We start from the raw sequence: 24,019 nt of genomic DNA on the forward strand, positions 1-24,019 counted from the left end.
GACAGAGTGAGAGGCTGAGAGTGAGAGAGGCAGAGAAAGAGAGGCAGAGAGAGAAAAATTGCAAGTAAAAGGCAATGGAGAAAGATAGAAAGTGAATGAAAGGGAAAGAAAGCAGGGACCTTTGAGGGCTGAAGGTGCGGTGGGAGGGAGAGATTAGGGAGAGGTAGAGTGAGTGAGAGAGAGAAGGAAAGAGAACACGATGAAGATCTTTGAGGGCTGAGGGGAAGGTGGCCAGGCTGCAGGACCCGGGTCTTTGCAGGACAGGAATCCTGGAAAAAGGGCAGTTGTTCTTTTTTTCACAAAACTTAACCAAAGAAAGGATGGGGAAGGATCGAGCGGTGGTGAGGCTTACAAGCAGTTCTCTTAGTTGGGTTTCTTTAAATAGGGACTATTGAGCAATTCAAAGACTACAAGCGAAGGCGAGTTCCGTATCTCCATCAAATACATAAAATAGCACCACAGACTGGACTGGACTGCTCGCTCCGGGAGCAGCTCTTTCTGCCCGGTGGATAGTTCAAATAAAACACAATTCACAAAGCGAGAGACCCGGCCACATTGCAGGACGCGTTTCCTTGTTTCAAAACTATGAATATGTGAATGTGAAAGAGCATGCAGAGCAGCCACGGATCCGGTGTTGAGACGGTAGCGGGGCAGTGAGGGAGCCTCGGTCCTCGGGATGCTGCTCTGGGGAAGCCAGCCGTAGCCTTGTAAGAAAAACGGAAGGGCGTTAATGGGAGAGAACAGCGGCAGACGCGACGGTTCAATAGCACCTCATCTTCAGGAAACGCTTCCCCGGCTGCAGCCCACACCTGGCCAGGTGCTGCCTGGGGCAGGCTTGTGAGAGGCTCCTAGCCCACCCCTCCCCGCTCACCCTCCCCTCCCCGCTCACAAACCTGCCGGAGAACCACATGACCTAGCACCAAAAACTGTCTGATGGAGCAGCTTGAATGGCCCGTGTTGCTGTACAAGGTTCTTCCAGAAACATATCCAATATCTGGGACCCAAAGCGAGGAGCCGGTATACGTGTGCAGCGCAAAGGATGTGTTATTCAGCAGTGTGCTTTTGGTATTGAGCAGAACATGGTTTATTAATCCTACATAACACATTTTTATATATATATTTATATATATGTTTTTGCACATTAGGATTAAGAGATATCCTTGTACAGTTTAACAGTCACATGCATTGCTTTGGAAGCCGGAAGCTGCAAAGGGGGAGGATGCAAAATATTATACAATAAAATATTTACTTACAAACGTACAAAAAAGTATTGTTTTTTTCGTTTTAAAAAGAAATAATAAAATGTCAGCACCATTTCTGAAGAAGGGTTTCATTCAAAACATTTATTTGACGAGATTCTTAAAAAAAAAGACTACTAAAGACCAGAGAAACATGCAGGAGGTACAGAGGGAGGGTCCGCATCTGAGAGAGAGGAGGCGGGGGGAATGGAAGGCAGGTCTCCAGCCAAGCTGCCGCCGGGGTGTGAGCCTCACTTTCTCTCCCAGAGGCTGACCGCCGGGTGAAGACTCCACCTCACTGGCGGGGAAGGGAATCTAATGGTCTCCGAGTTGTCGGATTGTTGAGCGGACTAGTTTAATGTCTGGGGGGTTTGTGGTGTGACGGCCGGGAGGTTATATCCAGGTGGAGTCTTGCTATCCAAACCTGCCCTTAGCTCCATGTCCTCCAGTCTCTGAACTCGCAGCTGATCAAATCTGCACTTTGAGGTTACAGTGTTGTTGGTTTTTTTGCAGACACTTTCATTCTTCCTCTGTGTGTGTGTGTGTGTTTTTTTTAAACGTTTTTCGTTTCTGTCTGAAGTTTCGAGTGGTTTTATCCCACGAAACAGACAGGTCCAATTTCAAAGCCAAACTTCTGCCCTGACTCTCCAAAGTCATTGAACATGACGTCGATGAACGGGAGCTGCTCCACTTTGGGAGTGCTGACGGCCAGCACCGATTTCTGATAACCTTTCCTCGTCTGTGGAGAAACACAGATAGCCAACGTTAGAATCCTGTTCTGAGCCGCTGCTGGGACCGATTCCCCCGAGCTCTGAGCCGCTCATGGGACCGATTCCCCCGAGCTCTGAGCCGCTGCTGGGACCGATTCCCCCGAGCTCTGAGCCCCTGCTGGGACCGATTCCCCCGAGCTCCGAGCTGGGAACAATTCCCCCAAGCTTGCAGCTCCTTGGACCAATTGGCTCAATTCCCTGCCACCTCCCTGAGTGATATTTTCAATCGACGCTGACTCAGCGACCCAGCTTGGTGATGTGGGCTCAGGCCCACGGGGAACGGGATTGAGAATGGTGGATTGGGGCTGGTGCAGGAGTGGGGTGGGTGCAGGGGTAACGTAGGTGCTGGGAGAGGGTGTGGTGGGTGCAGGGGTGGGGTGGGGGCCCGGATACGATGGGTGCAGGGGTGGGGTGGGTGCTGGGAGAGGGTGGGGTGGGTGCAGGGGTGGGGTGGGGGCCTGGATACAATGGGTGCAGGGGTAGGGTGGGTGCAGGGATGGGGTGGGGGCCTGGATACGATGGGTGCAGGGGTGGGGTAGATGCAGGGAGAGGGTGGGGTGGGTGCAGGAGTGGGGGCCCGGATACGATGGGTGCAGGGGTAGGGTGGGTGCCGGGAGAGGGTGGCTGCAAGGGTGGGGTAGGCGCAGGGAGAGGGTGGGGTGGGTGCTGGGAGAGGGTGGGGTAGGTGCTGGGATGGGGTGGGTGCAAGGAGAAAATGGGTGCAGGGAGAAAGTGGGTGCAGGGATGGCGTGGGTGCAGAGATTGGATGGGTGCAGGGTGAGGATGGGTGCCAGGAGAGGATGGAATGGGTGCAGGGGTGGGGTGGGTGCAGGGAGAGGGTGGGTGCCGGGAGAGGGTGGGGTGGGGTGGGGGCCCGGATACGATGGGTGCAGGGGTAGGGTGGGTGCAGGGAGAGGGTGGGGTGGGTGCAGGGGCCTGTATACAATGGGTGCAGGGGTAGGGTGGGTGCAGGGAGAGGGTGGAATGGGTGCAGGGGTGGGGTGGGGGCCCGGATACGATGGGTGCAGGGGTAGGGTGGGTGCAGGGAGAGGGTGGGGTGGGTGCAGGGGCCTGTATACGATGGGTGCAGGGGTAGGGTGGGTGCAGGGAGAGGGTGGAATGGGTGCAGGGGTGGGGTGGGAGCCCGGATACGATGGGTGCAGGGGTAGGGTGGGTGCAGGGGTAGGGTGGGTGCAGGGAGAGGGTGGAGTGGGTGCAGGGGTGGGGTGGGGGCCTGGATACGATGGGTGCAGGGGTGGGGCATGTGCAGGAATGGGCCAAGGGCAGGAATGCCGGCTGATTGGTCCCCTCTCATACCCAAGGACCAATTGTAGCTCCCACTGCCGCATTGCTCAGATCTGCCGAAGGAGCGCAGATCCCTGGTCGGTATGTCCTTGGACCACAATAACCAGAGGTGAACCTGGAGCTAAGAGCTTCAATAGTTTGGTCTTTAACCCTAGAGTGTGGAGAGGAAGCACTCACTGCACATTTGTCCACAATGGCTTGGATATAGGGATTGTTGTCGTACGACATCTCCTCATCGTTGGAGCCCAGGAAGCGGATCGCCTTGTCGTAGCTGTCGGTGGTCGCGTCGTACCAGGCCACCGTTTGGTGGCAGCTGTAGGTGAGGTTCTGATGGGCGGAGGCACTCAGTAGTCGCAGGAAGGTCATCTGCACCACTCCGATGGGATGGCTATCTGCGTCTGCGTAGGACAGCTGATTGTGGAGAGAGAGCGAGAGAACAGCAGTGCTCGGCAACAATTCAAAACCAATCATCTCGCCTTTAACTCACTCACAGTCAGCCGAGGATGAAGAGACCCATTGGGACTTCCTGGAATATAATGGTTGGAGATTGTCCCATAGTCCGTCTCCCTCGGCAAATTTAAAGTCAGCAAAGCTCCGTCTCTCGCTAAGTCCCTTTTAAGGTTACAACAGCAGCTGGGTGCTGCTTGTCAAACGCCTTGCCTTGATCATTATTTAACACTGATTTTAATCTACTCGGGGGCCTTGTGCATGAAACACACAAAGTTAGTGTGCAGGTACAGCAAGTGATCAGGAAGGCAAATGGAATGTTGGCCTTTATTGCCGGGGGGATAGAGTATAAAAGCAGAGAAGTCCTGCTACACCTGTACAGGGTATTGGTGAGGCCACACCTGGAGTACTGCGTACAGTTTTGGTCTCCGTATTTAAAGAAGGATATACTTGCATTGGAGGCTGTTCAGAGAAGGTTCACTCGGTTGATTTCGGAGATGAGGGGTTTGACTTATGAAGATAGGTTGAGTAGATTGGGCCTACATGCATTGGAGTTCAGAAGAATGAGAGGTGATCTTATCGAAACATAAGATAATGAGGGGGCTCGACAATGTGGATGCAGAGAGGATGTTTCCACTCATGGGGGAAAGTAAAACTAGGGGGCATAGTCTCAGAATAAGGGGCAACAATTTAAAACTGAGATGAGGAGGAATTTCTTCTCTGAGGGTTGTAAATCTGTGGAATTCTCTGCCCCAGAGAGCTGTGGAGGCTGGGTCATTGAATATATTTAAGGCGGAGATAGACAGATTTTTGAGCGATCAGGGAATAAAGGGTTAGGGGAGCGGGCAGGGAAATGGAGCTGAGACCATGATCAGATCAGCCATGATCTTATTGAATGGCGAAGCAGGCTCAAGGGGTCAAATGGCTGACTCCTGCTCCTATTTCTTATGTTCTTATGTTTTTATATACTGCACACAGAGGGAGCCAAGAATTTATTTCAGGAACAGGGAATCCCAATGGTCTCAGCAAGTCTGTCCATCTTTAATAGGTCAACCCCACCCACAATATCCCTCAATACCACCACCCATCATATCCCTCAACACCACGCACCCACCATATCCCCCAGCCCCGCCCACCATATCCCCCAGCCCCGCCCACCATATCCCCCAGCCCCGCCCACCACGTTTGGCAGAGAGTTGCTCATCCAGTCAGACTGTGAGTGTCAGAAAGAGGCCAATGTAAAGCTGAAGAGGTTTACCAACCACTGTTCCGGGATCCTTGGACGTTTCCAGGCTCCTTCCAACACTCGTGAGAGTGACGTGACTGAACATGGGGAAGAAAAGACATGCAGGAATGGGGCGGGGTTACACAGCAAGCGGGAGAGAACATGGCAGCCTTCGGAATCGCACCCCATCACACCAGTCTCTTTGGGTCAGAATTCATTCTGGAGCTGACAGCATGTCCAGTGTCTCAGGATAAGTATCTGGGGTAATGACAATTTACCCCCGCCTTTCCTCAGTGGCTGATTGTTTGTGGGTGCTCGGGGAGTCTGCATGTACCTGCGGCTGGGAGAAGCTTTCATCCCAACGGAGATTTCTATCTTCATTTTATTTTAATTGTTGCTTTTGAGAGTTTTTTTTGATTTCCATGTGTTGTTTTGAAGCTACGAGATCCTCACCGATTGCCCCATGGACAATCTTTTGACTAACTGCCAACATGAAGAATAGCCCGTGGTGCCTGCTAAGAGCTGATTTCACAGAATTACACGGCACAGAAACCGGCCACTCGGCTCCACTGCTCCGTGCCGGGGTTTATGCTCCTCACCAGTCTCCTCCCTCCCCTCCTCATCTCACTCCGTCACCATATCCCTCGGTTCCTTTCTCCATCATGTGTCCATTTAGATTCTTATTTTCTAAAAAGCATGTGACCTCCTTACCCCTCCTACCAAAATTCCCTCTGAGCTCTCTTGGTCGATGGGACTATTTGCCAGCGCAGAGGTGCCACCAAGCCTGTGCCGGCTCTGTGACAGAGCGATCCCATCAGTCCCACTCCCCGCTCTGTCCCCACAGCCCGGCACATTTCCCCCTTTCAGTATTTATCCAATTCCCAGTTTGAAAGTTACTATTGAATCTGCTCCCACCGCCCTGTCAGGCAGCGCGTTCCTGATCACAACAACTCGCTGCGTAAACACATTCTCCCCATCTCCCCCTCTGGTTCTTTTCCCAATTATCGTCAATCTGTGTCCCTCTGGTTACTGACCCTCCTGCCCCGGGGAACAGTTTCTCCCGACTTACTCTGTTGAAACCCCTCATAATCCTGAACACCTCCATTAAATCTCCCCTTAACCTTCTCTTCTCCAAGGAGAACAACCCCAGCTTCTCCAGTCTCTCCCCGTCACTGAAGTCCGTCCTCCCTGGAACCATTCTGGTCAATCCCCTCCGCACCCTCTCCAAGGCCCTGACATCCTCCCTGAAGTGGACACAATACTCCAGGTCTAACCATGGAGAGCATTTTCCAGCTGGGTGTCAGGGCAATGGGGTGAATTGCAGCACATCTGCTGTGGTGTGTCTGAGATGGGTCATCGCTGCCTGGATTGTGGCCGGAGCTCGGGATGTCTGTAGGACTTAGCACCACTGCAGATGGAGCATTAAATAGAATCAGAGACACTTACAGCACGGAAGGAGGCCATTCGGCCCATCGTGTCCGCGCCGGCCGACAAAACGCTATCCAGCGTAATCCCACTTTCTAGCTCTGGGTCCCTAGCCCGGTAGGTTACAGCACTTCAGGTGCACATCCAAGTATTTTTTAAATGTGATGAGGGTTTCTGCCTCCTACCAATTACTTCAAATCTATGCCCCCTGGTTGTTGACCCGTCTGCTATCACCAGTGGGGCGAGGCAAGCTGTACCCTTGAGTCTGAAGATTGAAGATACGTGTGAGCTGGGGGAATGACTTCATTCCTGGATGTGATGGGGTTCCCTCGAAACTCGACGGGCGGGGAAACTCCTCGGAGCCTCTCACACTCTTCTGGCGCAACTTCACCGAGAGCGCGGTTTGAAGGGGCTTTCGTCGCACTCCCGGGGGAGCGGGAGCGGACCCGAGGAATTCCTCCTCCTCACCCAGCCCCCCACCAATGATCCGACAGGTGTCCGATGCTCGCAAGACAGCGAGTGAAGCAGAAGGTCACAGGATGAAGTTCCAGAGGCTTGAGAGCAGAGTAAGATCAGGCCAGAAACAGGAGGTCAGAGACTGTGAGTGGGGGGCAGGAAGATCAAGGCCGCTGACTGAGCTCCTCAGATATTCGTCAACCCATGCCAAGCCCACCCACCCACTGCCCAACAAACGGGGGACCGAGGGACTTTAACATCTTAACCGCCGGCACCCAACGTGCTCGTTAATAACAATCAATGGCCGATATTGTAAAAAGGAATCTTCTCCCACCCCAATTTGTCTCCCGGAGGTCGTCACCACGTAACAGCGCCCACACACACTGACGCTCACTGGGGTATGGGTCCCACACACACTGATTCTCACTGGGGTATGGGTCCCACACACACTGATTCTCACTGGGGTACGGGTCCCACACACACTGACTCTCACTGGGGTACAGGTCCCACACACACTGACTCTCACTGGGGTACGGATCCCACACACACTGACTCTCACTGGGGTATGGGTCCCACACACACTGACTCTCACTGGGGTCTGGGTCCCACACACACTGACTCTCATTGGGGTACAGTCCCTCACACACTGATTCTCACTGGGGTATGGGTCCCACACACACTGACTCTCACTGGGGTACAGGTCCCACACACACTGACTCACTGGGGTACAGTCCCACACACACTGACTCTCACTGGGGTACAGGTCCCACACACACTGACTCACTGGGGTACAGTCCCACACACACTGACTCTCACTGGGGTACAGGTCCCACACACACTGACTCTCACTGGGGTACAGGTCCCACACACACTGACTCACTGGGGTACGGGTTCCACGGATTCCGCTGGGCGCTGTTTGTGTGGTCCGATGGGTACAACAATCCTATGCTTGTCTGAGTAACTCAGTGATTGTGACTGCGTAGAGGAAAGCGAGTGAGACAGGATGGAGCTGTGAGCTGTGAAAGCACTAGCGAGTGCCAGCCATGGAATGAGATGAAGGGCAGTGTAGCCACTTACCAGGGTGCCTCGCTTGTACTGACTGTACCAAGCGCCAGGCTGCTCTTTCGGCCAACGAGCCATTTTGCTCTGAAAAATACGAGACTGGTTACAGAGCAGAAAGGTAAGCAGAGCCCGCTTACCAGTTTACCACGCTTGAATTCACTGAACCAGGAGCCTGGTATTTCCTTGGGCCAAGAAGTGACTCTTGCCTGATGTGAAACAGGAGGGCAAAGGAAAAAAGCAAAATAAGTTAATGTGGAAACTAACAGTCCTAGTAATCTTGGTGAGCACAAGAATCTCAAAACTCGCTGGAGAGTCTTAAACAGAGGTCCCTTCTTTTTCCCACCACATTGCTGGAGTTCCTTGAGGATGTAACGAGCAGGGTGGATAAGGGGGAACCAGTGGATGTGGTGTATTTGGATTTCCAGAAGGCATTCGATAAGGTGCCACATAAAAGGTTACTGTACAAGTTAAAAATTCACGGGAATGTGGGTAATATATTAGCATGGATAGAGGATTGGCTAACTAACAGAAAACATAGAATCGGGATAAATTGTTGATTCTCGGGTTTGCAATCAGTAACTAGTGGGGTGCCGCAGGGATCGGTGCTGGGTCCTCATCTATTTACAATCTATATTAATGACTTTGAAGAAGGGACCGAGTGTAATGGAGCCAAGTTTGCTGATGATTCAAAGATGGGCGGGAAAGCAAATTGTGAGGAAAGCAAAAAGTCTGCAAAGGGATAGAGACAGGCTAAGTCAGTGGGCAAAAATTTGGCAGATGGAGTTTCATGTGGAAGAATGTGAGGTTAACCACTTTGGAAATAATGGAAAAGCAAATTATAATTTAAATGGAGAAAAATTGCAAAGTGTTGCAGTACAGAGGGACCTGGGGGTCCTTGTACATGAAACACAAAAAGTTAGTATGCAGGTACAGCAAGTGATCAGGAAGGCAAATGGAATATTGGCCTTTATTGCCGGGGGGATAGAGTATAAAAGCAGAGAAGTCCTGCTACAACTGTACAGGGTATTGGTGAGGCCACACCTGGAGTACTGCGTACAGTTTTGGTCTCCGTATTTAAGGAAGGATATACTTGTATTGGAGGCTGTTCAGAGAAGGTTCACTCGGTTGATTCTGGAGATGAGGGGGTTGACTTATGAAGATAGGTTGAGTAGTTTGGGCCTCATTGGAGTTCAGAAGAATGAGAGGTGATCTTATTGAAACTTATAAGATAATAAGGGGACTCGACAAGGTGGATGCAGAGAGGATATTTTCACTCATAGGGGAAACTAAAACTAGGGGATATAGTCTCAGAATAAGGGGCAACAATTTAAAACTGAGATGAGGAGGAATTTCTTCTCTCAGAGGGTTGTAAATCTGTGGAATTCTCTGCCCCAGAGAGCTGTGGAGGCTGGGTCATTGAATATATTTAAGGCGGAGATAGACAGATTTTTGAGCGATAAGGGAATAAGGGATTATGGGGAGCGGGCGGGGAAGTGGAGCCGAGACCATGATCGGATCAGCCATGATCTTATTGAATGGCGGAGCAGGCTCGAGGGGCCAAATGGCCGACTCCTGCTCCTATTTCTTATGTTCTTATTATTTCCTTGAGGATACTGACCCTCACTGGGGTACGGGTCCCACACACTCTGACTCTCACTGGAGTATGGGTCCCACGCACACTGACTCTCACTGGAGTACCACAGGCACTGTGGGTGTTCGGGCACTGTGGGTGTTCGGGGACTGTGGGTGTTCGGGCACTGTGGGTGTTCGGGCACTGTGGGTGTTCGGGGACTGTGGGTGTTCGGGGACTGTGGGTGTTCGGGGACTGTGGGTGTTCGGGGTCTGTGGGTGTTCGGGTACTGTGGGGTGTGCTCAGTATTAGTGACCTTCTATAAACTCACTCTGTGCTCAGATCTGTGCTGGGAATTTTCTCCCGACCTTCTGGTGATTAGCCATTGTAACTTTGAGGGACAATTAGCGGGAACGCCGCCTGTGCTGTGCATCCCGGGGTAATTCCCAAAGCTAGCTTTCCTGTGAGGGGTAGATTTATGAATTGGGCGCCCAGGGGTCAAACGTGCATTACAGCTCGTCTGATCACCAGAAAAAACGCCCGATATTCCTTTCTATTGATTTTAATGGAATTGAAAATCAGGGCGGTTTGTATCAGTGACACATCCAGGTGGGATGGATCTACCCGTGAATCACACTGAGATTTCCTCCGCCGTGGATTAAATGTGTTTGGACCACAGTAATGTTGCTTGTAAGCTGAGGAGAGACCTGAGGCAGACTTACTCCTTCCGATTTCTTGTCTGGGAAGATGCACGTTTCTCCTCCAGATGTGAAATTGCAGAGGACCTTGAAGGAGTCCCTGGAACAGCCTTGGTTTGGATCAATCCAGTATTCACCTGTGAGAAGACAAATGAGGAATACGCAGGTTGGAAGGACTCATCACTCTGCTGTGAGGGACTAGTCACAACCGTGCAGTAATGTGGGAAGGTACACCTTGTGTCCGCCTCACTACCCCGGCCCATGGTTGTCTCATCCTCGTCATTGTTGCCTAATGACCTCTGAATCCACTCTGTCCATCACAGTTTACCCGTGATCGCAATCACCCTGGTTAGCCTGTCTGGAGGCTCCTCTCTGGGCCAGTCCCCCATCCCACACACTCCTCCTCCCTACATCTTTATCACATTGTCTCCTACTCTAACTCATTGTTACCCCAGGTCTTCGAAACTATCGATCTCCCAATCGCCCTCAGTCCTCTGCTCTTCCTACAGTCTGCAGGACATGAAAACTCAATTACTTCTCCAATTATCTTGCCTTGTCTTCTCTTCCATTCTCTACAACTGGGTATTGGCCGTGACCCTTCACCAAGCTTTCTTCAATGACGCAATAATGGACCCTGTGCCCGGCACCGATGCCCTGCCCTCCGGCCCAGCTAATTTTCTCACCGACACTTCCCAAGACTACTCTTGCCGATGACCCTCTCATTCAGTCAAACAGACATAAACCCAATTAAGTGATTCGTGTTTTGGACACGTGACACAACGGTGCATTACACCAATGCTTGATATTATCACAGATGATCTTATCTGGAGTCTATGACAGTGCGACACCCAGGGGTCCAAAGGATGGGTTAACATTCCAATCTCACACCATAGAGAGGGTGTAAAGTCGGAGTGCTGTTTGGAGAAAGATGGGTGCAGCATTGATGCTGGAGGTCACTTCCACCTCGAGGGTGAGACATGGACACAAGGTGTGCTGGTGACACCTCGGACACCAGCACATCATCAACATTCCCTCCACTTGGACTCCTTGAATCCAATGTTGCACCCCTGAAAATTGGATATGATCGTGTGGTTCATGGAACATAGGAACAAGAAGAGACCATTCAGGCCCTTGAGTCTGTTCCACCATTCGATTAGATTATGGCTGATCTATATCTCAATTCCACCTCCCACTTCCTGACGTGACGTTGACCCATTGTGTGGTGAAGCTTGAGGTGGGCAGTAATTTGGAGCCTACCATCGGGAAAGTCAGGGTGGCAGAGATACAGGTCCTTGCAGGTCCTGGCTGGGTTGTTCTGTGTGCCCATTGGATGTTTCATCTGCTCAATCTCCAGTTTCAGTGAGTTCAGAGACCCAAAGATCTCCTCCATGCCATCTGCATAGTCCAGGTAATTATCCGGATTCCCTTCTTCTAAAAGCAGGCTGGCATCGATGGAACGTTTCGCTCTCTTTGAAGACTGGAACGGGAAGGGCTGAATGACATCACCAGTGGGACCCTTCAGAGCAAAGAAAATAATTGACATTTAATAAACAGAATTTGAAGCGGTCCAAAAATATAATTTATTGTCTTATAGCATGACTCCATGGGCTAAATTCAACATTGTGTCTTCTGCATTTCTCATAACAACTGCCTGTTGGACAGATGCAACTGCACGTTTCTCTAATATATTGAGAAAACCAGGTAAGGACTGAGGTCCAGTGAGGAGGACACACTGGAACACACACTGTACAGAGCAGATGCTGTGACACACACTGTACAGAGCGGGTGCTGTGACACACACTGTACAGAGCGGATGCTGTGACACACACTGTACAGAGGGGGCGCTGTGTCACACACTGTACAGAGGGGGCGCTGTGACACACACTGTACAGAGGGGGTTGCTGTGTCTCACTGTACAGAGGGGGCGTTGTGTCTCACACTGTACAGAGGGAGTGCTTTGACTCAAGATCATATGAAATGTTTTCTGCTAATATCACCAATCGGACTTTCCAGAGTAGCGGCCTCTTTGAAAAATTCATTCGATTCTAAAGTGACACAAGTCATTCTGCTTCTAGTTACAGTTTTAATGACATATGGAAACAACATTGCAGCCTTTAGCTGGCAATGCAGAGTGCTGCTATGTGTCCTTTCCAGTGGAACATACGATTGCTATGGGACCAAGCTCGAGTTCAAATGAATTCTACCAAAAGTTAATACATGTTTTAATGAAAAGATTGCCTACTCACAGGGGGGCCAGGGGGCCCTTGTATTCCTGTTTCACCCTTGGAACCAGTTAGACCCTGCGGAGGAATGAATAAAGACCAGTTATCATAAACATTGGGAGCTGGAGCACCAATCAGCATCGGCTGTGTCTGGTGCTGGTGATGCATCAAACTCACTGCTGCTTCTGCAGGGTCAGGCCACGGTCTGAGGGTTTTCACCAGTTGAGAACAGCAACACTGTCCTGCAGGAGATACTTGGTCAAAGCTTCAGCTCAATGTGACACTCTTCATTATCATCGGAGCAGGAGGAGGCCCATTCAGCCCCTCGAGCCTGTTACACAGGAACAGGAGGAGGCCATTCAGCCCCTCGAGCCTGTTACACAGGAACAGGAGGTGGCCCATTCAGCCCCTCGAGCCTGTTACACAGGAACAGGAGGAGGCCATTCATCCCCTCGAGCCTGTTACACAGGAACAGGAGGAGGCCCATTCAGCCCCTCGAGCCTGTTACACAGGAACAGGAGGAGGCCATTCAGCCCCTCGAGCCTGTTACACAGGAACAGGAGGAGGCCATTCAGCCCCTCGAGCCTGTTATACAGGAACAGGAGGTGGCCCATTCAGCCCCTCGAGCCTGTTACACAGGAACAGGAGGAGGCCATTCATCCCCTCGAGCCTGTTACACAGGAACAGGAGGAGGCCATTCAGCCCCTCGAGCCTGTTACACAGGAACAGGAGGAGGCCCATTCAGCCCCTCGAGCCTGTTACACAGGAACAGGAGGAGGCCATTCAGCCCCTCGAGCCTGTTACACAGGAACAGGAGGAGGCCATTCAGCCCCTCGAGCCTGTTACACAGGAACAGGAGGAGGCCATTCAACCCCTCGAGCCTGTTACACAGGAACAGGAGGAGGCCATTCAGCCCCTCGAGCCTGTTACACAGGAACAGGAGGAGGTCATTTAATTATTTTAAACACCCCTTAATCTTCTAAACCCAAGGGCACACAAGCCCAGTCTGTGCCACCTGTCCTCGTAATTTAACCCTTGAAGATCTGGTATGGTTCTGGTGAATCCACCCGGCCCCCTGTTAAACTAAGACCCTGTCTGCTTGTTCAAGTTGATGTAAAAGATCCCGTGGCACTATCTGAAAATGAGCTGGGGACCTGTCCCGGTTTCCTGGCCAACATCTATCCCTTAAACAGCACCATCAATCCATTATCTTATTGCTGCCTGTGGGATCTTGCTGTGCACACATTCGCTGCTGCGTTTCCCACATTACACGTCACTGCTAGTTCACAGGCTGTGAGTAGCTTTGGACACCGAGGATGTGAAAGGCGATGTATAACTGAGAGCTCGCTGCAGGACTACAAATCCACCCGTTCCCTCCTTGAATACATCAGCTTGTTTGGCCGTCGCCTTTGTTCTCGACTGCAAAGGGCGGATGTTATGAACAAGTGAACTCGATGGGGATCGGGAAATCCAGGCACAGTTCCCGCGATTACTTGACACACATTCCTGGGGGGGCCAGGAGCTAACATCTACAACGTGAACATATGTCTCCACAAGTTATGTCCAGCTTGGATCCTCACCCCACCCTCCTCACCCTCCCCACACGCCTCACCCTCCCCACCCTCCCCACACGCCTCACCCTCCCCACACGCCTCACCCTCCCCACCCTCCTCACACGCCTCACCCTCCTCACCCTCCCCACCCTCCCCACCTCCCCACACGCCTCACCCTCCCCACCCTCCTCACACGCCTCACCCTCCCCACCCTCCTCACCCGCCTCACCCTCCCCACCCTCCCCACACGCCTCACCCTCCCCACCCTCCTCACCCTCCCCACCCTCCCCACACGCCTCACCCTCCCCACCCTCCTCACCCTCCCCACCCTCCCCACACGCCTCACCCTCCCCACCCTCCCCACCCTCCTCACACGCCTCACCCTCCCCACCCTCCTCACCCGCCTCACCCTCCCCACCCTCCCCACACGCCTCACCCGCCTCACCCTCCCCACCCTCCCCACACGCCTCACCCTCCCCACCCTCCCCACACGCCTCACCCTCCCCACCCTCCCCACACGCCCCACCCTCCTCACCCTCCCCACCCTCCCCACACGCCCCACCCTCCTCACACGCCTCACCCTCCCCACACGCCTCACCCTCCTCACCCTCCCCACCCTCCCCACACGCCTCACCCTCCCCACACGCCTCACCCTCCCCACCCTCCTCACACGCCTCACCCTCCCCACCCTCCCCACACGCCTCACCCTCCCCACCCTCCCCACACGCCTCACCCTCTCCACCCTCCTCACACGCCTCACCCTCCCCACACGCCTCACCCTCCCCACACGCCTCACCCTCCTCACCCTCCCCACCCTCCCCACACGCCTCACCCTCCTCACCCTCCCCACCCTCCTCACACTCCCCACACGCCTCACCCTCCCCACCCTCCTCACACTCCCCACACGCCTCACCCTCCTCACCCTCCCCACCCTCCTCACCCTCCCCACACGCCTCACCCTACTCACCCTCCCCACCCTCCTCACACGCCCCACCCTCCCCACACGCCACACCCTCCTCACCCTCCCCACCCTCCTCACACGCCTCACCCTCCCCACACGCCTCACCCTCCCCACACGCCTCACCCTCCCCACACGCCTCACCCTCCTCACCCTCCTCACACGCCTCACCCTCCCCACACGCCTCACCCTCCTCACACGCCTCACCCTACGCACCCTCCCCACCCTCCTCACACGCCCCACCCTACTCACCCTCCCCACACGCCCCACCCTCCCCACACGCCTCACCCTCCTCACCCTCCCCACACGCCTCACCCGCCTCACCCGCCTCACACGCCTCACCCGCCTCACACGCCTCACCCGCCTCACACGCCTCACCCTCCCCACACGCCTCACCCTCCTCACCCTCCCCACACGCCTCACCCTCCTCACCCTCCCCACATGCCTCACCCTCCTCACCCTCCCCACCCTCCCCACACGCCTCACCCACCCTCCCCACACGCCTCACCCTCCCCCACCCTCCCCACACGCCTCACCCTCCCCCACCCTCCCCACACGCCTCACCCTCCTCACCCTCCCCACACGCCTCACCCTCCTCACCCTCCCCACACGCCTCACCCTCCTCACCCTCCCCACACGCCTCACCCTCCCCACCCTCCTCACACGCCTCACCCTCCTCACCCTCCCCACCCTCCCCACCTCCCCACACGCCTCACCCTCCCCACCCTCCTCACACGCCTCACCCTCCCCACCCTCCTCACCCGTCTCACCCTCCCCACCCTCCCCACACGCCTCCCCACACGCCTCACCCGCCTCACCCTCCCCACCCTCCCCACACGCCTCACCCGCCTCACCCTCCCCACCCTCCCCACACGCCTCACCCTCCCCACCCTCCCCACACGCCCCACCCTCCTCACCCTCCCCACCCTCCCCACACGCCCCACCCTCCTCACACGCCTCACCCTCCCCACACGCCTCACCCTCCTCACCCTCCCCACCCTCCCCACACGCCTCACCCTCCCCACCCTCCCCACACGCCTCACCCTCCCCACCCTCCTCACACGCCTCACCCTCCCCACCCTCCCCACACGCCTCACCCTCCCCACCCTCCCCACACGCCTCACCCTCCCCACCCTCCTCACACGCCTCACCCTCCCCACACGCCTCACCCTCCCCACACGCCTCACCCTCCTCACCCTCCCAACCCTCCCCACACGCCTCACCCTCCTCACCCTCCCCACCCTCCTCACACTCCCCACACGCCTCACCCTCCCCACCCTCCTCACACTCCCCACACGCCTCACCCTCCTCACCCTCCCCACCCTCCTCACACGCCTCACCCTCCCCACACGCCTCACCCTACTCACCCTCCCCACCCTCCTCACACGCCCCACCCTCCCCACACGCCACACCCTCCTCACCCTCCCCACCCTCCTCACACGCCTCACCCTCCCCACACGCCTCACCCTCCCCACACGCCTCACCCTCCTCACCCTCCCCACCCTCCTCACACGCCTCACCCTCCCCACACGCCTCACCCTCCTCACACGCCTCACCCTACGCACCCTCCCCACCCTCCTCACACGCCCCACCCTACTCACCCTCCCCACACGCCCCACCCTCCCCACACGCCTCACCCTCCTCACCCTCCCCACACGCCTCACCCGCCTCACACGCCTCACCCGCCTCACACGCCTCACCCGCCTCACACGCCTCACCCTCCTCACACGCCTCACCCTCCCCACACGCCTCACCCTCCTCACCCTCCCCACACGCCTCACCCTCCTCACCCTCCCCACATGCCTCACCCTCCTCACCCTCCCCACCCTCCCCACACGCCTCACCCACCCTCCCCACACGCCTCACCCTCCCCCACCCTCCCCACACGCCTCACCCTCCCCCACCCTCCCCACACGCCTCACCCTCCTCACCCTCCCCACACGCCTCACCCTCCTCACCCTCCCCACACGCCTCACCCTCCTCACCCTCCCCACACGCCTCACCCTCCCCACACGCCTCACCCTCCTCACCCTCCCCACACGCCTCACCCTCCCCCACCCTCCCCACACGCCTCACCCTCCTCACCCTCCCCACACGCCTCACCCTCCTCACCCTCCCCACACGCCCCACACGCCTCACCCTCCCCACACGCCTCACCCTCCCCACACGCCTCACCCTCCTCACCCTCCCCACACGCCTCACCCTCCCCACACGCCTCACCCTCCCCACACGCCTCACCCTCCCCACACGCCTCACCCGCCTCACCCTCCCCACACGCCTCACCCTCCTCACACGCCTCAACCTCCCCACCCTCCTCACACGCCCCACACGCCTCACCCTCCCCATCCTCCTCACCCTCCTCACCCTCCCCACCCTCCTCACACACCCCACCCTCCCCACACGCCTCACCCTCCCCACCCTCCCCACACGCCTCACCCTCCCCCACCCTCCCCACACGCCTCACCCTCCTCACCCTCCCCACACGCCTCACCCTCCTCACCCTCCCCACACGCCTCACCCTCCCCCACCCTCCCCCACCCTCCCCACACGCCTCACCCTCCCCACCCTCCCCACACGTCTCACCCTCCCCCACCCTCCCCACACGCCTCACCCTCCTCACCCTCCTCACCCTCCCCACACGCCTCACCCTCCTCACCCTCCCCACCCTCCCCACCCTCCCCACACATCCCACCCTCCCCACACGCCTCACCCTCCCCACCCTCCTCACCCTCCCCACCCTCCTCACCCTCCCCACCCTCCTCACACGCCTCACCCTCCCCACACGCCTCACCCTCCTCACACGCCTCACCCTCCCCACACGCCTCACCCTCCCCACACGCCTCACCCTCCCCACACGCCTCACCCTCCTCACCCTCCCCACACGCCCCACCCTCCCCACACGCCTCACCCTCCCCACACGCCTCACCCTCCCCACACGCCTCACCCTCCCCACACGCCTCACCCTCCTCACCCTCCCCACACACCCCACCCTCCTCACCCTCCCCACACGCCTCACCCTCCCCACACGCCTCACCCTCCCCACACGCCTCACCCTCCCCACACGCCTCACCCTCCTCACACGCCTCACCCTCCTCACACGCCTCACCCTCCCCACACGCCTCACCCTCCCCACACGCCTCACCCTCCCCACACGCCTCACCCTCCTCACCCTCCCCACACGCCCCACCCTCCCCACACGCCTCACCCTCCTCACACGCCTCACCCTCCCCACACGCCTCACCCTCCCCACACGCCTCACCCTCCTCACCCTCCCCACACGCCCCACCCTCCCCACACGCCTCACCCTCCCCACACGCCTCACCCTCCCCACACGCCTCACCCTCCTCACCCTCCCCACACACCCCACCCTCCTCACCCTCCCCACACGCCTCACCCTCCCCACACACCCCACCCTCCCCACACGCCTCACCCTCCTCACCCTCCCCACACGCCTCACCAATCCCTCTCATGATCTAAGAAACTCAAGCCCGCTTCTCTCCCTGGGATCTCTTGTTATTGTGTAAATGCTGAATGCTCAAATGAAACTCCACACTGTGCTATTTAAAGAAGGCATCATCCATTTATTCTAAAATAATGGAGAGTGGAATTTGGTTCAGGTTTGTATAATAACATCACCCGTTAGCTCCGTGACATAAGGCACTCAGCTATCTTGTCCTTCATTCAATGTTTCCCGGCCTGCCCTTCCTTACCTGAAAGTTTGCCAGCCGAGTGAGGAGTCTCACTCCTCACACTCTGTACACCCAGGAAAGGGGGCTCGCAAATGTATTTTGTTTAATGGAAGAGAACGCAGTCTTAATGCAATTACGTAGACTAGGCCTATAGTCCCTAGAGTTTAGAAGAATGAGAGGTGATCTCATTGAAACATACAAAATTCTTACAGGGCTTGACAGGGTAGATGCAGGGAGGATGTTTCCCCCGGGCTGGGGAGTCTAGAACCAGGGGGTCACAGTCTCAGGATAAGGGGTCGGTCATTTAGGACTGAGATGAGGAGAAATCTCTTCACTCAGAGGGTGATGAATCTCTGGAATTCTCTACCCCAGAGGGCTGTATATTCAAGACTGAGATCGATTAATTTTTGGGAACTAAGGGAATTAAGTGATATGGGGATAGTGCGGGAAGGTGGGCTTGAGAACTCACTGAATGGCTCGAAGGGCCAAATGGCCGACTCCTGCTCCTAATTCTTAAGTTCTTAATGAAGCTGATTTGGAACAAGCTTCCTGTGTATCAGTATCAGAGAGTTCCGCAATCAACACCTCAACATCCACAAACATTGTCCAGAGACATACTTACACTGGAACCTTTCGACCCTTTAGGACCCGGTGGACCCTAACAAAAAGAAAGCAAGAGTCAGTCGCTTCACTGGCTAATGGATCTTCACACAATGTAAGGTGATCAGTGGGGAGTGAGACCGGTGAGAGGCTTGGTTCATAAACAGTTTCTTCATTTAATTTGAAACTCAAACTCAACCAACAGCTGTTCCTACAAAGGGCAATTGACCCAGTGCTCGGTGCATTTATTTGTCTATAGTTTTATCAATTGTAGGCGTTTCACGTTAATATTTACTTGTAAACATAGATATTGCTGTGTTGGTCTCTGGTCTGTGAGGTAATATTCACCATTTTGAAGAGAGCTTGGTGGGGCAGAGATAGACTGCGTTAAACACAGTAAAAAGTGAGTGGGGTAAAGTCAGTCCCCGGGTTTTACCCCCTGTGGGGCGCGGGGGGGGTGGGGGGAGAATGGATAAAATACAGCTTCCAGATTCTAAAGGGAACTTTGCTGGTGCATCTGCCAATGCTGAGAATGTGGAACTGTTTGGATTGGAGCTCCCCGGCATTACACATGGAAGAGATTGCTGTAAGCTGTGTTTGGGAACTAAGACGTGAATGGCGATCTCCCCCACAGGGACAGCCTCGAGCCGGTGTGGTGCCTCTTCAGTGCTAACCTTCCAAATGATGCCTTCCGTTGAGTTTCCACCCCTGAAACAAAGCTCCCGACATTCCCAAACCTGCCTTAAAGCTCGACGTTGGAAAAATCACCCAGCTGATTTGCAAAGATGCGATAAGGTCAGAATATAGTTCAATCAATGCTCGGGGATTAGTTTCTGTACATTGGACCGTTCGATACTTACAGTTAATCCAGGAGGGCCAGGAGGGCCGATGGGACCAGACTGACCATGGACACCCTGGAAGAGATTCACAAACATGGATTGTAAATGACTATATAATAGAATTGCCCGGGCTACAGTGGTGTAGTCGCTCTGTTACTCGATTAGTAATCCAGAGAATATGCGTTCAACTCTCAATAATCCGGAGAATATGAGTTCAACTCCAACAGTCGGCAGCTTGGGAATTTGAATTCCATTAAAAAAAATCTGGGAATAAAAATTTGGGATCAGTAAAGTGACCATGAAGCTGTCGGGTTGTTGTAAAAATCCAACTGGTTCACCAATGTCCCTCAGGGAAGGAAACCTGCCGTCCTTACCCGAAAATAAATCACACAAAGCAATGTGTTTGACATCAATAACATTCAACTGTTGCTATAGTGAAAGGAGATGTTTTAGGATGAATCCATTGATGCAGGTACTTCGGCGGAGGCCTACTCCGAGAGGGACTGGTGTCAATAGTTTGTGATGGACAAGGAACACTTGGCCACTCAACACTTACCGAATCTCCTTTTGGACCTCCAGTTCCCTGAGGACCTGATTGACCTCGATCACCTTTCTCACCCTGTTCTCCCGGAGGCCCAATCAAACCAATCAAACCGGGATGACCCTGTAACACAAGACATGCAGTCACCACACAGTTACAACAATACACAGACGTCCCAGCTCCAACATGGCTACATTCAAGAGTGTCAATGAATCTTGCAAACTCTTTGCAGTGCTCAGCTTGCTCCATTGAGAAATTAGTACAGGAGGTGGGCTGTTAGTACAGGAGGTGGGGAGTGGGCCGTCAGTACAGGAGGTGGGGAGTGGGCCGTCAGTACAGGAGGTGGGGAGTGGGCCGTCAGTACAGGAGGTGGGGAGTGGGCTGTTAGTACAGGAGGTGGGGAGTGGGCTGTTAGTACAGGAGGTGGGGAGTGGGCTGTCAGTACAGGAGGTGGGGAGTGGGCCGTCAGTACAGGAGGTGGGGAGTGGGCCGTCAGTACAGGAGGTGGGGAGTGGGCTGTTAGTACAGGAGGTGGGGAGTGGGCCGTCAGTACAGGAGGTGGGGAGTGGGCTGTTAGTACAGGAGGTGGGGAGTGGGCCGTCAGTACAGGAGGTGGGGAGTGGGCTGTCAGTACAGGAGGTGGGGAGTGGGCTGTCAGTACAGGAGGTGGGGAGTGGGCCGTCAGTACAGGAGGTGGGGAGTGGGCCGTCAGTACAGGAGGAGGGGAGTGGGCCGTCAGTACAGGAGGAGGGGAGTGGGCTGTTAGTACAGGAGGTGGGGAGTGGGCCGTCAGTACAGGAGGTGGGGAGTGGGCCGTCAGTACAGGAGGTGGGGAGTGGGCCGTCAGTACAGGAGGTGGGGAGTGGGCCGTCAGTGCAGGAGGTGGGGAGTGGGCTGTCAGTACAGGAGGTGGGGAGTGGGCTGTCAGTGCAGGAGGTGGGGAGTGGGCCGTCAGTACAGGAGGTGGGGAGTGGGCCGTCAGTGCAGGAGGTGGGGAGTGGGCCGTCAGTACAGGAGGTGGGGAGTGGGCCGTCAGTACAGGAGGTGGGGAGTGGGCTGTCAGTGCAGGAGGTGGGGAGTGGGCCGTCAGTGCAGGAGGTGGGGAGTGGGCCGTCAGTACAGGAGGTGGGGAGTGGGCTGTTAGTACAGGAGGTGGGGAGTGGGCCGTCAGTACAGGAGGTGGGGAGTGGGCCGTCAGTACAGGAGGTGGGGAGTGGGCCGTCAGTGCAGGAGGTGGGGAGGTGGGCTGTTAGTACAGGAGGTGGGGAGTGGGCTATTAGTACAGGAGGTGGGGAGTGGGCCGTCAGTACAGGAGGTGGGGAGTGGGCCGTCAGTACAGGAGGTGGGGAGTGGGCTGTCAGTACAGGAGGTGGGGAGTGGGCTGTCAGTACAGGAGGTGAGGAGTGGGCCGTCAGTGCAGGAGGTGGGGAGTGGGCCGTCAGTACAGGAGGTGGGGAGTGGGCCGGCAGTGCAGGAGGTGGGGAGGTTGGAGAAAGTAGGGGGTATAAATGAGTGGTTATTTTCCCTGCAGCCGTGGTGGTGGGGCAATTATGGTGTGGGAATTACTTTGTGTAAGAGTTGAATGGACTCCAAGAATTCCTCTGACTGGGGAGTCTAGAACCAGGGGTCACAGTCTCAGAATACGGGGTCGGACATTTAGGACTGAGATGAGCAGAAACCTCTTCACTCAGAGGGGGGTGAATCTCTGGAATTCTCTGCCCCAGAGGGCTGTGGGGCTCAGTCTTTGAGTTTATTCAAGACAGAGATCGATAGAATCGAGGGATATGGGGACAGTGCAGGGAAGTGGAGTTGAGGTCAATGATCAGCCGTGATCTCATTGAATGGCGGAGCAGGTTCGAGGGGCTGTATGGCCAACTCCTGCTCCTAATTCCGATGTTCTAAGAATGGGCAGTATTTGGTGAGGACCCTGTGACCAAAGTTCCCATTAACTTTTCAAAATTCCACACAGGCGCGATTTCTTCTTGTTATTAGCCGGTGAGGCATCCGACAGGGGCTCCGGAGAGCGGCCGAGCCCAGGGACCAAAGGCCGAGCCCAGGGACCCTACGGCCGAGCCCAGGGACCAAAGGCCGAGCCCAGGGACCAAAGGCCGAGCCCAGGGACCAAAGGCCGAGCCCAGGGACCAAAGGCCGAGCCCAGGGACCAAAGGCCGAGCCCAGGGACCAATGGCCGTGTCCGGGCCTGGGGACCAACGGCCGAGCCCAGGGACCAACGGCCGAGCCCAGGGACCAACGGCCGAGCCCAGGGACCAACGGCCGAGCCCAGGGACCAACGGCCGAGCCCAGGGACCAAAGGCCGAGCCCAGGGACCAAAGGCCGAGCCCAGGGACCAACGGCCGAGCCCAGGGACCAAAGGCCGAGCCCAGGGACCAACGGCCGAGCCCAGGGACCAACGGCCGAGCCCAGGGACCAACGGCCGAGCCCAGGGACCAACGGCCGAGCCCAGGGACCAAAGGCCGAGCCCAGGGACCAAAGGCCGAGCCCAGGGACCAAAGGCCGAGCCCAGGGACCAACGGCCGAGCCCTGGGACCAACGGCCGAGCCCAGGGACCAACGGCCGAGCCCAGGGACCAAAGGCCGAGCCCAGGGACCAAAGGCCGAGCCCAGGGACCAAAGGCCGAGCCCAGGGACCAAAGGCCGAGCCCAGGGACCAACGGCCGAGCCCTGGGACCAAAGGCCGAGCCCAGGGACCAATGGCTGAGCCCAGGGACCAACGGCCGAGCCCGGGGACCAATGGCTGAGCCCAGGGACCAACGGCCGAGCCCGGGGACCAACGACCGAGCCCAGGGACCAAAGGCTGTGCCCGGGGACCAATGGCCGTGTCCGGGCCTGGGGACCAATGGCCGTGTCCGGGACTGGGGACCAATGGCCGTGTCCGGGGACCAATGGCCGTGTCCGGGCCTGGGGACCAATGGCCGTGTCCGGGGACCAATGGCCGTGTCCGGGCCTGGGGACCAATGGCCGTGTCCGGGCCTGGGGACCAATGGCCGTGCCCGGGGACCAATGGCCGTGTCCGTGCCCAGGGACCAATGGCCGTGTCCGGGCCTGGGGACCAATGGCCGTGCCCGGGGACCAATGGCCGTGTCCGTGTCCGGGGACCAATGGCCGTGTCCGTGCCCAGGGACCAATGGCCGTGTCCGGGCCTGGGGACCAATGGCCGTGCCCGGGGACCAATGGCCGTGTCCGTGTCCGGGGACCAATGGCCGTGTCCGGGCCTGGGGACCAATGGCCGTGTCCGGGGACCAATGGCCGTGTCCGGGCCTGGGGACCAATGGCCGTGCCCGGGGACCAATGGCCGTGTCCGTGCCCAGGGACCAATGGCCGTGTCCGGGCCTAGGGACCAATGGCCGTGTCCGGGCCTGGGGACCAATGGCCGTGTCCGGGGACCAATGGCGGTGTCCGTG

General features: G+C 56.4%; 1 protein-coding gene across 1 annotated transcript in view; it reads right to left on the reverse strand.

Annotated features, from left to right (window-relative positions):
* Positions 1 to 372: 372 nt before the first annotated feature.
* LOC139247100 (collagen alpha-1(V) chain-like) overlaps positions 373 to 24,019 on the reverse strand; it is a 137,879-nt gene continuing 114,232 nt past the window's right edge. The window contains exons 46-54 of the mRNA XM_070871510.1: positions 20,614 to 20,721; positions 20,079 to 20,132; positions 19,241 to 19,276; positions 12,443 to 12,496; positions 11,454 to 11,712; positions 10,221 to 10,333; positions 8,066 to 8,134; positions 3,491 to 3,724; positions 373 to 1,977 (exon numbers count right to left, since the gene is read on the reverse strand). Of these exons, the coding sequence (XP_070727611.1) occupies positions 1,831 to 1,977; positions 3,491 to 3,724; positions 8,066 to 8,134; positions 10,221 to 10,333; positions 11,454 to 11,712; positions 12,443 to 12,496; positions 19,241 to 19,276; positions 20,079 to 20,132; positions 20,614 to 20,721 (1,074 nt within the window). The 3' untranslated portion in view covers positions 373 to 1,830. The remainder of the gene's footprint in view (positions 1,978 to 3,490; positions 3,725 to 8,065; positions 8,135 to 10,220; positions 10,334 to 11,453; positions 11,713 to 12,442; positions 12,497 to 19,240; positions 19,277 to 20,078; positions 20,133 to 20,613; positions 20,722 to 24,019) is intronic.

Source organism: Pristiophorus japonicus, unplaced genomic scaffold (genome assembly GCF_044704955.1).
Source record: "Pristiophorus japonicus isolate sPriJap1 unplaced genomic scaffold, sPriJap1.hap1 HAP1_SCAFFOLD_257, whole genome shotgun sequence".
Taxonomy (NCBI): Eukaryota; Metazoa; Chordata; class Chondrichthyes; family Pristiophoridae; genus Pristiophorus; species Pristiophorus japonicus.